This window comes from Diceros bicornis, chromosome 22 (assembly GCF_020826845.1).
Source record: "Diceros bicornis minor isolate mBicDic1 chromosome 22, mDicBic1.mat.cur, whole genome shotgun sequence".
Classification (NCBI taxonomy): domain Eukaryota; kingdom Metazoa; phylum Chordata; class Mammalia; order Perissodactyla; family Rhinocerotidae; genus Diceros; species Diceros bicornis.
Genome location: NC_080761.1, coordinates 48554462 through 48568868, shown reverse-complemented (window position 1 = coordinate 48568868; position 14407 = coordinate 48554462). Strand labels below are relative to the sequence as shown.

The following is a 14407-nucleotide window of genomic DNA, read 5'->3' as shown; positions in this document are numbered from 1 at the left end:
TCATGAAAACGTATTTCTTAATTTTCAAAAAAAATCTTACAATGATTTATTTTTAAAAAACTAAAAAGCATCCCAGTACCCAAGTTAAAATATACTTCAGATTGAGTCACAAAGCTTTTGGAAACTCCTCCCCAGCGTTCTGACGTCATAATGTTCTAGCCAGTTAGAGGACCCGCTGAGCCAGAGAAAGGAGACGCGGAGGAGGCGCTGATTACTGGAGAAACCATATCGTTTTCCCAATGAATTTTATATTGTTTCTCTTCTTATCTGGGGTTTTTTCTTCAGAGATTAGAGATACTACTCCCAGTAATGAAGGTGAGTAAGCAGTTAAAGCTTTCACAGAAAGAGTAGGTGAGGAAGATGACCCATTATCCTAGAAAATTGGTACACGGCAATTTTCTATAGGACGATGTCAAGTTAATTGTTGGAAATATGGTATAATTTAGATTTTAAATCTCTGCCTCAAATCTTTGTGGAAAAAATGCAGTCAGACAAAGAAAGTAGTGAAAGAAGTCAACATGCCCCGCGGCCTCCACATCCGCGGGTTCCACATCCGCGGATTCAACCACCCCGTGATCCTTGCAGTGCTGTGTACAATCCGCGGTGGGCTGAATCCGCGGATGTGGAACCCTCGGATTCGGTGTGGGCGGACTAAGGCACTCGACATTTTGGTACTAGTCGCCCCCCCCCCCCAGGGATGACTGTATTTCTGATCTATGGTGTGTCATCCTTTTTTTCAGAGCCTGAGATGATGATGCCTGTAGTTGAAGAAAATAGAGAGGAACCAGAAAATAAGGATAATACTCCTGCTAATGAGAAAACTGGCGATTATTACAAAGATATAAAACAATGTAGGTCTTGAAAGTTAATAGCCATACATATACAAAAGCTGATTGTACTGATTTATTTTTAACTCTTTTTAAAACTCCTACAATCACTTTATTTCCTGCTTCTTAAATTCTCATTTATCTTACAGACGTTTCAGTGTGTAAAATGAAATTCTTATTTCCTACAACTTTTTTCATGAGATGTGATGGAGTTTAACAAGGTTCTCTTGGTAATTGTCTATAATTAACATAGGGTTCATCATGGCATTATGGTTATTTATTCACATTAGTAACAGTTGACCTAATTCTATGGCCAAAATTTATTTGGAGGTGTCTGTCGGTTTCCTAGGGCTGCTGAAACAAAGTAACACAAACTGGATGGCTCCAAGCAAGTGAAATCTATTCTCCCACAGTTCTGGAGGCCAGAAATCAAAAATCAAAGTTTTGGCCATGCCAGGTCCTTGCCAAAGCTTCTGGGGGAGGATCTTGCCTAGCCTCTTCCGGCTTCTGGTAGCCCCTGGCATTCCTTGGCTCGTAGCAGCAGAACTCCGGTCCTCTACCTCTGTTTTCACACAGTCCTCTACCTGTTTTCACACAGTGTTCTTCCTGTGTCTCGGTGTCCAAATTTCCCTCTTTTCTTAAGAACACCATTCATATTGGATTAGGAGCCCATCCTGCTGCACTGTGACTTCATCTGAACTAACTGTATCTTCGATGACCCTATATTCAAATTAGGTCCCTTTCAGAGGTACTGGGGGTTAGGACTTAACCATATCTTTTTTAGGAGGGACAAAATTCCACCCACAACAAGACAACTTTGAGGTGTTCGGAAGGTCCGTTAAACCTTGGTTTATTTACCATTCCTCATATGGGCTTTCTTTCCATGTCCTTATAAGGTCCACCATTCTAAAAAGTGAAAAGTTCATAAGAAACTCTTGTTAAAAACAAAAAAATTAAGGGCCCAGCCTGGTGGCGTAGCAGTTGAGTTCACGCGCTCCGCTTCGGGGGCCTGGGGTTCATGGGTTGGGAGCCCCGGTGCCAACCTATGTACGACCCATCAAGCCATGCTGTGGTGGCATCCCACATACAAAATAGAGGAAGATTCACACAGACGTTAGCTAAGGGCCAATCTTCCTCACCAAAAACAATAAATAAACAAAAATAAGAAAAATTAAGATTAAATCTAATTATCCTGGGATCTTTATTAACATTAATCAAAAAAATAGAAATATAATTAAGATATACATATATATATACACTCAAGCACTTTGGAAACTATAATACATAAGTTGTATTTCTATTTTTTCTTTGATGAATCAATATCCCTCTTTTGTATGTGAACAAAGTCCCTGAAGCTCAGAGAGGTCAATTGCCAGGTTTCATAGCTACCAAGAAGTGGAGTCAGGAGGGGTGTCTAATCTACCCACCACCAGGCTGCCTCCACTGTGCAAAATGGTGCAATCATTTCCTTTCCAGGTTCTATCTCTATTTTGTATTAACTAGAAGGTAAATAAATCAAGAGCCTAATGATTACCTTGATTAAAGAAAAAAACATCTTTCTTACATCACACACACACATATATAAAAAACATAAATGGGATCACACTAAAGAATTGTATTATGAATTGCTTTCCTCATTTAATATCTCTGGAGCTCTTTTCACATCTACCTCATTATTTTTAATGGCTGCATAGTATTCCATAAAATGATGTTCTGTAATTTATCCCCTATCCTATTAAAGAATTAGAATTATGTGCAGTGTTTCCCTTGTACATTCTTCTCATCTACACTTGAGTGTCTCTCTCTTTCGATAGATAGCAAGTGCTGGAATTGCTGAATAAAGGGTAAATCTTTTAAAATATTGATAGATCCCACCAAATTGCCCTCAAAAAAGTGTGTACTAATTTATATCCCCCAAGAATGCTCCAGAATCTCACATACAATGAATATTATTAATCATGTTTTGTGAATAAGAGAAATTTTCATTACTGTTTTAATTTGTACTCTGATTACCTGTGAAGTTGAGTATTTCTCTGTATTTATTGTGCATTTTTATTTCTACTTTTGTGATTTGCTTGTTCATATCCTTGGCCCATTTTTTTATTAGGTTGTATTTTCATGGTTTTGTAGGGGCTCTTTTTATGTTTAATATACTCATCTTTTCTCTATAGGAAAAGTAACAAGTGTTTTCTCCCAGGCTGTTGCTTATCTTTAAATCTGCTTAGATATCTTAATCAGAGATAATTTTAAATTTTATAAAATCAATTCTTGATGAATTTCTTTATAATTTCTACCTTTTGTATCTTGCTTAGATAGATCTTATCCAATCCAAGATATTAAATTATGTTCCTAATTTTTTGAATAATTTCATATTTTTGTTTTTAACTCGTAGGTCTTAAATCCAATTATTTTTGTATATGGCATAAAATAGGCATAAAACTTTATATTTTTCAAGGAGGATTGCCAAATGTCTAACACCAATTCCCTACTGATGTGAAACTCACATTTAATATAATCTTAAGTTCTCATTTGTAATTGGGTCAATTGCTGTCTTTTTATTGTTTCTTTGATCTGTCTTTCCCTGCAAAAATACCACAGTATTTTAATTTTTATACTTTCATAACTCATAACATGAATGTTGGGCTGTGACTTCCTTTCTCCATAGATCTAGCTCAGAAATTCCTCAAAAATTCTGATACATTAATGGCAGTTTTTGCGAGAGTGTGTGTACTGGGGGGAATGAATATACGTGTATGTATTAAACACATATCTACATTCATGTGTGTGTAAAATTTTCTGTCATTTCATAAGATTTTGGAAAGAGGAGACATGTATGTACGTTCAGCCTGCCATCTTGATCCAATTTACTTGGACTCTGGTTGGGTAGATATGTCCATTAGTTTTGAATTGCAGTCAACCCCACTGACAACTCCTCAAAGCAGGATTCTTTGTGTGCAGCTGTAAATGTGAATGCAGATGGGAGACCTTGATTGTTATTGAAGTACATGCTTTTCAAGCTGAACTATTCCACAGTCTAACAGAAGGTTCAAGGGCAAATGAATGCCTCTTACTTGGCTTATTGATAATGTCAATACAAACAGTGATACTATTACACATCTATAAATCTACTTTGGCACCTCTTTTGCACTTATATATGTTTTTCCATAATTTCTTCAATAATTTCTTCTCAGAAAGAGTCATTTAGTGTAAAGATACTAGTTTAGCTTTTTCTCCAATGAATTTTACTTTTGACCCTTCCCCACTTCCTTATTTTGTAGATGAAGAATGTCTCAAATACTTTATTATTCTTTTTTCTTGCAATTAGTGCATATGTTTAAAAAAAATCAGATGTGGAAAAATGTAAAGGATAGAGCTTAGCCAGCCACTGAAAATTTTTGATCTTACATTTTCAGATGTGTTCACCACAGAAAATCCCAATGGCACCCAGTCTGAAATATCCGTGAAAGCAACAACCGATCTGAATTTTTCTTTTAAAAACTGTAAGTACTGAAAGGCACCCTTGCAAATATGAAGAGCCCTTAAAGCAAGGTTTCACAACAGCACTAGAGGGTATCCGGTGGGAAAAAGGTCAAGGAGTCAGTTCCTAAGTAAGGAGACTCTGTGTCCATTGCACTGATAAATTCAGAAGGCAAGGAGATTCTTACATTTCTTAGACTTCTATTTTTGGTTTGCGTGGAAAGGAAAATTAAATAATAACTAAATTTAGGACTCTAGAAAATTGTATGTCTTTCTTAGACCCACATTTTTACTCTTTTCTGCTTTATACCTTCAGCTTCAAATGTTATTTTTTCCTTTTTGCATCTTTCCACCAAGTGTAACTATTTGATAGATAAAACTGTTGCCGGCACGTGACTTAGGGGACCATTAAAAGTCTCCAAAGTACATATACCACATCTTCCACTTGCAGTGTCAACAGCTCATATTTATGAAACACACAAGCATAAAACAGAAGACAAGGAAAAGAGGATGAAAGAGGGAAGAGAATGTTTCAGGCTATGGCAGTCTCAGTATTGGGAAAAGCCAGACTTTGTAATGCCTAATCATTAATAGAGCTAGTTGACAATAACGGAATATTTTGAGCAATTGCAAACCTTGGGACATAAATGAGATAGGGACATTTCAAGGGCATACATCAATTAACAAATCACTCACGGGAATTTTATTTGTACAAAGCTAATAACATCTTGAGTGGTTTAGGACAAGACACGAGGAGCCAGCTCTCACACAGACCAGGCACCTCAAATTCCTTTAGGAGATGGATCATTGAGGGCCGTGGGACCCAGGGAAGAGATTCCAGAACTCTAACTTCTTGTCAAAGAAAGTTGGATGGGATAAGAAATTGTTGTCGTTTTAAATGTGGATCTTAACAGAGGGAGACGTGCTGACATGGTGGGGGCATTCTAGAGGAGTCAGTCCCTCAAGGAGATGGAAATCTCCAGAATAATTTTGAGTAACGATTCTTTTAGTCCCCAAAACTCTGAGGGCAAGGAGAGGAGCTGAGGCGATCCAGATGCTTTTCTCCAAAATAGAGTATGAGGGTTGCATAGCAGAATTTAAGGATTACTTATCAATTGTTCAAGTCCTGCCTGCATCAGTGTCAACTCTGGTAAGGGATTCCCCTTTCTATCCTTTTTTTGCCAACAAGATACCTGTAATGGCGCTGTTTGTAGGCTCAGTCTGAATTAATTCTGCCTCCTTTTAGAACTCCTCCTATACTGGGATTTCCTGTACTTCATATGGAACTTTACTGACTCCTGTATTAAGCAAAGTTAACTACAATGGCCAACTTCACCGGGGAAAAATATGGTTCTCCAGTCACAATTGTTCCCAGACACACTTATTGACATACCTCCAGAGCAACACATTATAGACTGAGATATATACTAAATCAGGCCTGAAAATCCTTGATTTGTAGCCCCAAAACTTGATATCCAAAATCCTGTCTTGAGTGGTTAACATGCATACGTTTCCAATTTACAAGGAGACTGACACTGCCTCCCTCTTTGGTGCCACTACCCTGACCAGCAACCAAGCAGCCCTGGGCTGAGAACATCACTTCAAGGCCCGTGCCAGGAACCATGTGAGGCCAATGTGTCTCACCCAACAGATCTTCCTTACCTCCAAAGAAAGCTTGGGGCCCCACCCTTCCAGCTGTTTCTCTCTCTTGCAAATTATAGGCATATTAATCCCGCCTCAGGCAACCCATTATCACAAAACCTTTATTCCTCAGTGCCTTCTTCTTTCCTCTGCTTTATCTCAGGAAAATGTCAACATCTTTCTTTTTGGTTTTTTTTCTCTTTCCTTTTCTTTGTTCCATTTTTTAGCTTGAAAATATGCCTAAGCACAGATGTTGAATCAACATTTTTATATGCTGATGATCCATTATCCCTTTTCCTAGATAAACTCGTCAACGAAACAACTACACCGCCTCCTGGAAGAGTCACCAATGAAGCAGAATATTATAACGAACCCATTGAAAAAAATATTCAAAGTATTAAAGTTACTACGCTGTAGTCATACCTGGAGCATATCATTATATGACTTAAAACTTTAAGTTTCACTCCTCTGAGTATTTCGTAAAGTAATAGCATGCTTAAAGAATTTGTACTGCCTCAATTCAAAGTCACTCTAAAATCTTTTAAACAGTGAAAATCTGAGAGTCAGTTTTCAGATTTACCTGACCAGGGATGGGAAATGAGCTCTTTTAAAATACAATTTTATTTTAATAAAATGTATTACATTTATATTAAGTAGATATCTACATTAAATATATAAATATATATACAAAATAAATTTATATTTATATAAATATACTTAATACATTTTAATATAATTTTTTAATAATAACGTAAAAATTTCTACCTGCTTGAGGAATAAACTTGTCTCTGCTTAGAGTCAATTATTAGTGTTTCCTAAGATTATTTTGCTGGTGGGGTTGGGAGTGAGAGCTTGAAAAATCAAAATCATCATTTTACTTTCCTGCCAAGAATATTGTTCTTTATAAAATATTTATGAAACCCTAACAACACAGGGTGGCTTTCCTCTAAAGTTTTGACTGAGTGGTTTAATTGAAGACAATGGACCTGTCGTTACATGAAACCCTATTTTCTCCAGTTCATGCAATCCAAATATGCTTCTAATATGATTACTCTGAATTAGTTTGCATCTTTAACACTACTAAGAATATTTTTAAAAACGTATTCACTTTTTTGATATATTTAAAGAGAGAAATTTGATCATCCTGGTATCCCCCTTCTTAAATATCTTTAGTAATTTACTACTAGGTTTGGGGTCATGTTCTAACTTCTTAACTAGGCATTCAAGTCTGAAATGATCTGACTGTTCAAGAACTTTCCAGGCTCATCTCTGGTCACATTCCCCATCCACATTCTTCACTCCAGATTACCCAAAGTTCTCAGAGCTTACCAAACCTGCTCATGACTCTGAGTTTGCTCACAGTGGAATGACCTCTCCCTTGCCTTGTTTGCCTGGCAAACAATCTCTAGACTCTAAGCCTATATTGGAGCATCATCTCCCTTTTGAAGGGTTTCTGGACTTTGCAAGTTGAATTAGGTCCCTCTGTGAATACCACCTGGGCTTTTCTATTAAAGCCCTCATTATCCTGCAACATAATTAACAGTGATTCTTGTCTGCCTCCAGAATTGAGAGTGTTGCTTGAGCATAAGGCCTGGGTCTTGGTCATTTTCATAACTTGAGCGCCAACCACACGGTCTGGCACATGGTAGGACCTCAAGATATCATTATTAAATGACTAAACTAACAAACAATGAATGAATGTTCTATCACAAATTTACTAAAGCCAAATTACCTTATTTTGTTATCCTGTTCTATTTTGTTTTTTAAACAGAATCAACCAAGGGTCAAAATGAGCCTGAATTTTGGACAAATTTAGCTAAAGGTAAACTCATAGTAGTTTGGTAGCTGTGAAAATGTTCTGGCTTTCTAAAGTCTTATGTAAGAAAGCCAAGATCAGTGTAAATAGTTCTAATACTAAGAATTAGTAAGTCAACATTTTGCTGCCATTATTACACGTAATAACAAATGCAAAACAAATCCAGAAAGTTGATCGTGTCACACATTTTCTGCTTCTCCCCCCAAAAGTTTTATTCTCCTACAAATGTTGCAATCTAGTCATTCAATATATCTATGATTAAAAATTTTAAATAAGACTCTTGCCCAACATGGCCACTCTTTCTGTTTGGAGCAGTATGCACACACATGGAGATGCATGAATCAATGCAAAGTAGATATCAAAATATATGCATGCATGTATAAATGCAATGTGTATATTATTATGTATGCATGTACAAATGTAATATATATATCATAGATGCACACATGTATAAATGTAATTGATGTATCACACACCATATATGCAAGCATTATAAATGTGAAATAAATACCATATTCAGTCAATCCTCATTATTTGCAGATTCTGTACTTGTGAACTTACCTACATCTGAAATTTATTTGTAATCCCCAAAATCAATACTTGCAGCACTTTTGTGGTCATTTGTGGACATGTACGGAGCAGCAACAAATTTTAATTGCCCGACACTCACGTTCCAGCCAAGGTGGAACAGGGCAACACTCTGGCTGCTTTTCTCAGCTCTCCTACTGTAAATAAGTGTCCTTTTTGTGGTCTATTTAGTGCTACATGTTTTGCATTTTTGTGCTTTCTGTTGGTGATTTTGCTATTTAAATTGGCCTCCAAGTGTAGTATAAAATTCTGGTTAGTGTTCCTAAGTACAAGAAGGCAGCGATGTACCTTATAGAGAAAATGTGCATGTTAGACAAGCGTGGTTCAGGTGTGAGTTACAGTGCTGTTGACCATGAGTTCAATGTGAATGAATCAGCAATATATACTAAATAAAAGTGTGTTTAAACAGAAACTCACATAAAACAAGGTTACATATTGATTGGTTGATGAAAATGTGACCAGGGAGAGGCTCGCAGGAACCTATCCCTGTATTTCCCCTATGAGCAGCAGTTCAGTATTCACTAATTCAATGTTCACGTGACTTTATAGAACATAACTACCATGAATAATGACAATAAATTGTATATATTTTACACACACACACAATAATTTTAGTAAGTGAATTTTGTTTACCATAACACCCAATTTATTGTTTTAACAGCTTTAAATGCAACAACCAATGCGGAGAATGGAGAAAAAGATCAATTATTTCAACCAATTCCAAGTAAGAACAAAATACTTCAATTAAATGGATACTTACACACATTTTAGTGTCTGCAGGGTTCACTGTTTTCTCTAGTAAGGTGTAGTGTAGGTAAAAGGGTAGCGTGGCGGCTAATACCGTATCAGATAGGACACACACTGATTTAGGAAAGTTGTAGTTCCTAAGAATTGTTCTCCAGTTACCATATTGAAGATGACTATTTCCATCTTCCTGTTTTGTAATTTATATTCCTGAAACAGATAAATCAAATGGAGGAGGAGGCAAGTGAATAATTTAGAGAATGTAGTTTTTTTAATAGAATTTTTTTTCAGAGCAGTTTTAGACTTATAGAAAACTTGAGCAGAAAGTATAGAGAATTCTCCTATATTCTCCCTGCTCAGTTTGCCCTATTATTAACATCTTGCATTGGTGTGGTACATTTTTTACAATTTATGAGCCAATATTGATACAGTATTATTAACTAAAGTCCATAGTTTACATCAGGGTCCACTCTTGGTACAATTCTAGGGGTTTTGACAAATGCATAATGCCATGTGTCCACCATTACAATCAGACAGAATAGTTTCACTGCCCTAAAAATTCCCTGTACTCTACCAATCCATCCCTATCTCCCCCCAATTCCTAGCGACCACTGATCTTTTCACTGTCTCCATAGTTTTGTCTTTTCCAGAATGACATATAGTTGGAAACATACTATGTAGTCTTTTCAGACTGGCTTCTTTTGCTTAGTAATATGCATTGAAGATTCCTCCGTGTCTTTTTGTGGCTTGATAGTTCATTGATTTTATCCATTGTCTGGATATACCAGTTTGTTTATCCATACACCTATTGAAGGACATCTTGATTGATTACAATTTTTTGCAATAATGAATAAAGCTGCTATAAACATTCATGTGTAGGTGTCTGTGTGGACATAAGCTTTCAGCTCATTTCGGTAAGTACCAAGGATCATGATCGCTGAGTGGTATGGTAAGACTATGTTTAGCTTTATGAGAAGCTACCAAACTGTCTTCCCAAGTGGCTACACCATTTGGCATTCCCACCAGCAATGAATGAGACAGTTCCTGCTGCTGAATTGCATAGTTCCGTTAATGGATTAGTTATATTTATCTGAGTAAAAGAACTCCTGATTTGAATGGAAAATTTTATGACAAGGCAATATATTAATTTCCCCCAAACCTCAGTCCTACAAATAAACCATTGAAAAAGAAATGGCATCTCGTAATACATCTAAGGACTGTCACCTCAGTTTTGCACTACACTACTTGACAACTACAGACACTTGCCTTGTGGGGCTTCAAGAAAATGGAGTAAGTCTTCTTTGTTCAGAAAAGTTATATATATGAATGACCATTGCTGTGTCACTTTAGAAATATTTTGTCTTTCCACATAATTAAAGCGAGCATGACTGATTTTCTATCACGTCTTGAGCACAAACTACATGCCAGGAGCTTTCCATACATTATCATGTTAGTCCTCACAGCAACTCCATGAAGTTGTTATTATCTCCATTTTACAGATGAGGAAACTGAGGCTTAGCGAGAAAACCTGGCTAGACTGGTCATTACCTTTTCTGTAATTTCCAATGGTTAGGAATTCCAAACCCTTCTGTAGTTTTGACCATCACCTTGATAAATAAAATGTACTACAAGCACACCTCTTTACAAAAATGCTTTTAAGGAGTAACAAAGCCATACAGGAGCACAGCCCGTTTAAACATAATTAGTTCAATTATTCCCCAAATAATCTGCCTCAAGTCAAGATATCAGTCATTGACAACCGTGCACATTTCACTCCCCTTGGTCTAAGATCACGCTTTGCCAATTACAATTTTTAAAAATCAGAGAAAATAGACATGGAAGCTTGTCATTGCTTATTACCAAAACATCATTACTGAAAAAATAAGGAAAACTTTTGGAACTTTTGGGTGGGAGGAAGTTGGGGAAAAGGGGAGAAATATCAACATGGTCATTTAAAGTCACCATTACATAAATGTCTATTAAGTCAGACATATATTTAGGAAAATATAAAATTTGGCAGTAAAGATATATTTTCACTAATAGATTTAGTAAAATGACTTTTGACGTCTCTAGATCTGGACATGATTTTTATTATATAACTTATTTCAGAAAGTTAAATAAGTTTCCATTTCTTTTTTTAATATCAAGTACACTAGGTTTGATCTCAGTAATAAAATGGCAAATTCAGTTCTTAAGTCTCATGGAGAAAGCATCTAGGACACCATTTTTTTAGCTTAAAAGAAAAATTAATGCATGGCCCAACAGTAGAATTGCATCTTTCTCTCCCAAAGGACTAATGCCTTGTGTGTAAGTTCACCACATTTTTAATAGTAGTCTCCTCAGAGTCTTGAACTGGTTTTTGTTAGCCAGGGAGGAAGTCTGCTGCAGACATATTTTAACATCTAGTAACCTGGGTTTGAAACCAGATCTTGCCACTTACTACATATGCGCCATGGGCAATTTCATAAGCGTCCGTGATCCTGTACAATGGATCTAAGGACAGCTCCTCCAGATTGCTGTGAAGGTTAAACAAAAAAAGTTAAATTTACACAATGTTATAAACCAATATGACCTCAATTAAACAAAAACCTGTAAAAAACAAGTTGAGAGTACTCAGCCACGGGGAGGAGCCTGTAGCCTTCTCCTTTGCATTGCATGAGGGTAGGGGGAATGAGCAGAGAATCTTCTGGATGGTGAAGGCTTCCCTGCAGTTGCTTTGCAATCTTTACTCCCCAAGACACAGATACTGAGCACAGTTACTCTTTTCCACTGCATTTTCTTTCTTTCCCCTCAGACTCCGATGTGAATGCTACAAATGAATACAGACTGGGAGAGCTACAGGAAGTCAAGTTAAAATTAATGCTGGGCATCTCGTTGATGACCCTCTTCCTCTTCGTCACCCTCTTGGCAATTGGTAGTGCCATGCTGTACAAACTGAAGACGCTGAAGTAAGTCTACAGACCTCTGGAGTCTTCATAACGTACATGATGTGAAGCTCTCACCCTCCTCGCTTTAGTAGACTGTCAGGAAAATGTGACTCCCAAATGTATCTACAATGTATTCAGTTGGGCTCCATTTCCCCTATTTGGAAAGGAGCATGGGGCTGTACCTCAGGGAATAGCCTATTTGAACTTTTCCCCAACATTTTCAATAGTCTCCTAGAGATAGAAATAACCCAGTCAATTGGAAAGGATATAGAGAATCTAGATATGCATCCTTTTTGGATAGCCTGAGAACAAAAGAGCTATGAACTCTGTTCTAAATTACACATCTGTTTAGGGTCTAACATTCTTCATTCATTTGTATATTGTTATACCAAGTAACCAATACATGGACAGAATTCATACGTTGTTTTAATTTTTGTGGTGCTTTTCTAAGTTGAGTTAAGCTGCAAAGCACATAATTAAAAACAAATCTTGATATATGTTTTCTTTTTCAGTCAGAAAAAGACATTTGAGAGTGAATACTCCGTCAACCCAGAACTGGCAACTCTGTCTTACTTTCATCCATCAGAAGGCATATCAGACACATCTTTTTCTAAGAGTGCCGAGAGCAGCACATTTTGGGGCACTACTTCTTCAGAAATGAGAAAATCAGACACAAGGTCAAAATCTAGAACGGCGGACATGGTTTCCACAGCCTCAGATGATACAGGCATGAATGATGAGTCAGACTTAATTCAGAGTGAGGAACCAATCGAGGAAATCCCCCCCAACGAATAGACAGCTTTAATTTCTTGTCATAAAAAAAGCATCTTTCTTTGTGATTCACATTCATGTCATGATTTGGAAACTCTGCTGAGACATTTAAATTTTCTGGTGTCTTAAAAGAAGGATATAGTCAATAAAATTCTCTCAGCTATAAAAATTATTTAATGGAAAAAATACAAGGAAATAATTTAAGATGTAGAAAACTCATCATGTAAAAATAGTCCTGGAAATTGACTTATGAAAAGTATTCACTCTAGACTGGTTCATTTTTGTGTGTGTGTGAGGAGATCAGCCCTGTGCTAACATCTGCCAATCCTCCTCTTTTTTTGCCGAGGAGGAGTGGCCCTGAGCTAACATCCGTGCCCATCTTCCTCTATTTTATATGGGACGCCGCCACAGCATGGCTGAACAAGCGGTGCGGCGGTGCACACCCAGGATCCGAACCAGCAGACCCTGGGGCCACCACAGCAGAACGCGCATACTTAACTGCTTGCACCACCCAGCCAGCCCCCCAGACTGGTTCATTTCTAAATGAGGACATTTAGATATTTACCTCACCTGGGGCCATTTTGAGGCTGTTCAGGGTAATCACCACTACCTATACCCCTCCCCACCACCAAAGCAAAAAGAACACACCTGTTCATGTTTCAGTAGCAAAACAGTTGTGCCATATCAATAGATGAAACTAAGTTAGTACCAGAGACTCCTAGCATTCTTGAACTGTGTAAAAGTCATCAGGGCTGCTGTCATGGGACAATAAGAATAAGAAAAAGTTTTTTCCATTTCTAAAGTATCCATAACCATTTGAGATAACATGATGTTCCAGAAGAAAAGAAAGGAAGAAGGGATCCCAGCATGTAATTTCCTAGAGGGGGATTTCATGGGATTTCCTTCTCTCTTCCACCAAGGATCCAGGCTCATGCTCTGTTGAATGAAAAGCAAAGCATTTCAAAGACTAATTTGAGTTATTAGTGACTTATGAGGCCATCCATCCCAGGAGTATTTCAATTTACAAAGAAGATCAATGGAATAGGGATATTGTTTCCCTTTTAGGAATTAGTTTCAACTGGAAGGATTTTAGTGACGTGCATTGGATCTTTTGTGGATATGTGTGGACAGTGGGGAGGGGGAGAACTTAGGTTTCATTGCCATCCTAAATTCTCACTTCCTTTATGCTAGGCACTTTGGTACATTATATCCCATTGAATTCTACCCTATGAAAAGCAAGTTTATTTTACAGATCAAGAAAGGAAACTCAGGTAAGTCAGATACCTTGCCTAAGATTACCTGCTAGAGAAGAGCAAAGCTAAGATGTGCTTCCAAGCTGAGGCTCTCTCCATGATCCATGAAGGTTAATAGTCAAACTTATAACAAAAGTCAAAGGATGTTGTTTGGGAGCAAGGTAGGCCCTGCGTCCATATGGCAGGAGGTTCCTTCACTCAAGGGTTCTTTCAGCTCTTGGGAAATGGTTGTCCCTACCTCTAGTGTAGGTGTCTAGGAACCTCCTTTTCCATGGAGGACACAGACTTCACACTCACCTGCCACTCCCCCTACCATCCAGTCTCAGAGTCACTCACTCCCCACTTCCTCCCAACTCCAGCCCC

At 37.5% G+C, this 14407-nt stretch overlaps 1 protein-coding gene across 1 annotated transcript; it reads left to right on the top strand.

Moving 5' to 3' along the window:
* The first annotated feature begins 239 nt into the window (after positions 1–239).
* On the top strand, positions 240–12815 carry EQTN (equatorin). The gene is made up of 8 exons (XM_058565349.1): positions 240–315; positions 741–851; positions 4241–4327; positions 6247–6339; positions 7717–7767; positions 9011–9073; positions 11888–12041; positions 12533–12815. The coding sequence occupies exons 1-8, from the start codon at positions 240–242 to the stop codon at positions 12813–12815; spliced, it is 918 nt and encodes a 305-aa protein (XP_058421332.1).
* The last annotated feature ends 1592 nt before the right edge of the window (positions 12816–14407 follow it).

Bases quoted from the DNA above. Each gene is read 5' to 3' on its own strand.
- EQTN (XM_058565349.1), top strand. From the start codon at position 240: ATGAATTTTATATTGTTTCTCTTCTTATCTGGGGTTTTTTCTTCAGAG. The intron at 852-4,240 runs GTAGGTCTTGAA...TTACATTTTCAG, and splicing joins TTACAAAGATATAAAACAAT to ATGTGTTCACCACAGAAAAT. The intron at 12,042-12,532 runs GTAAGTCTACAG...TTTCTTTTTCAG, and splicing joins TACAAACTGAAGACGCTGAA to TCAGAAAAAGACATTTGAGA.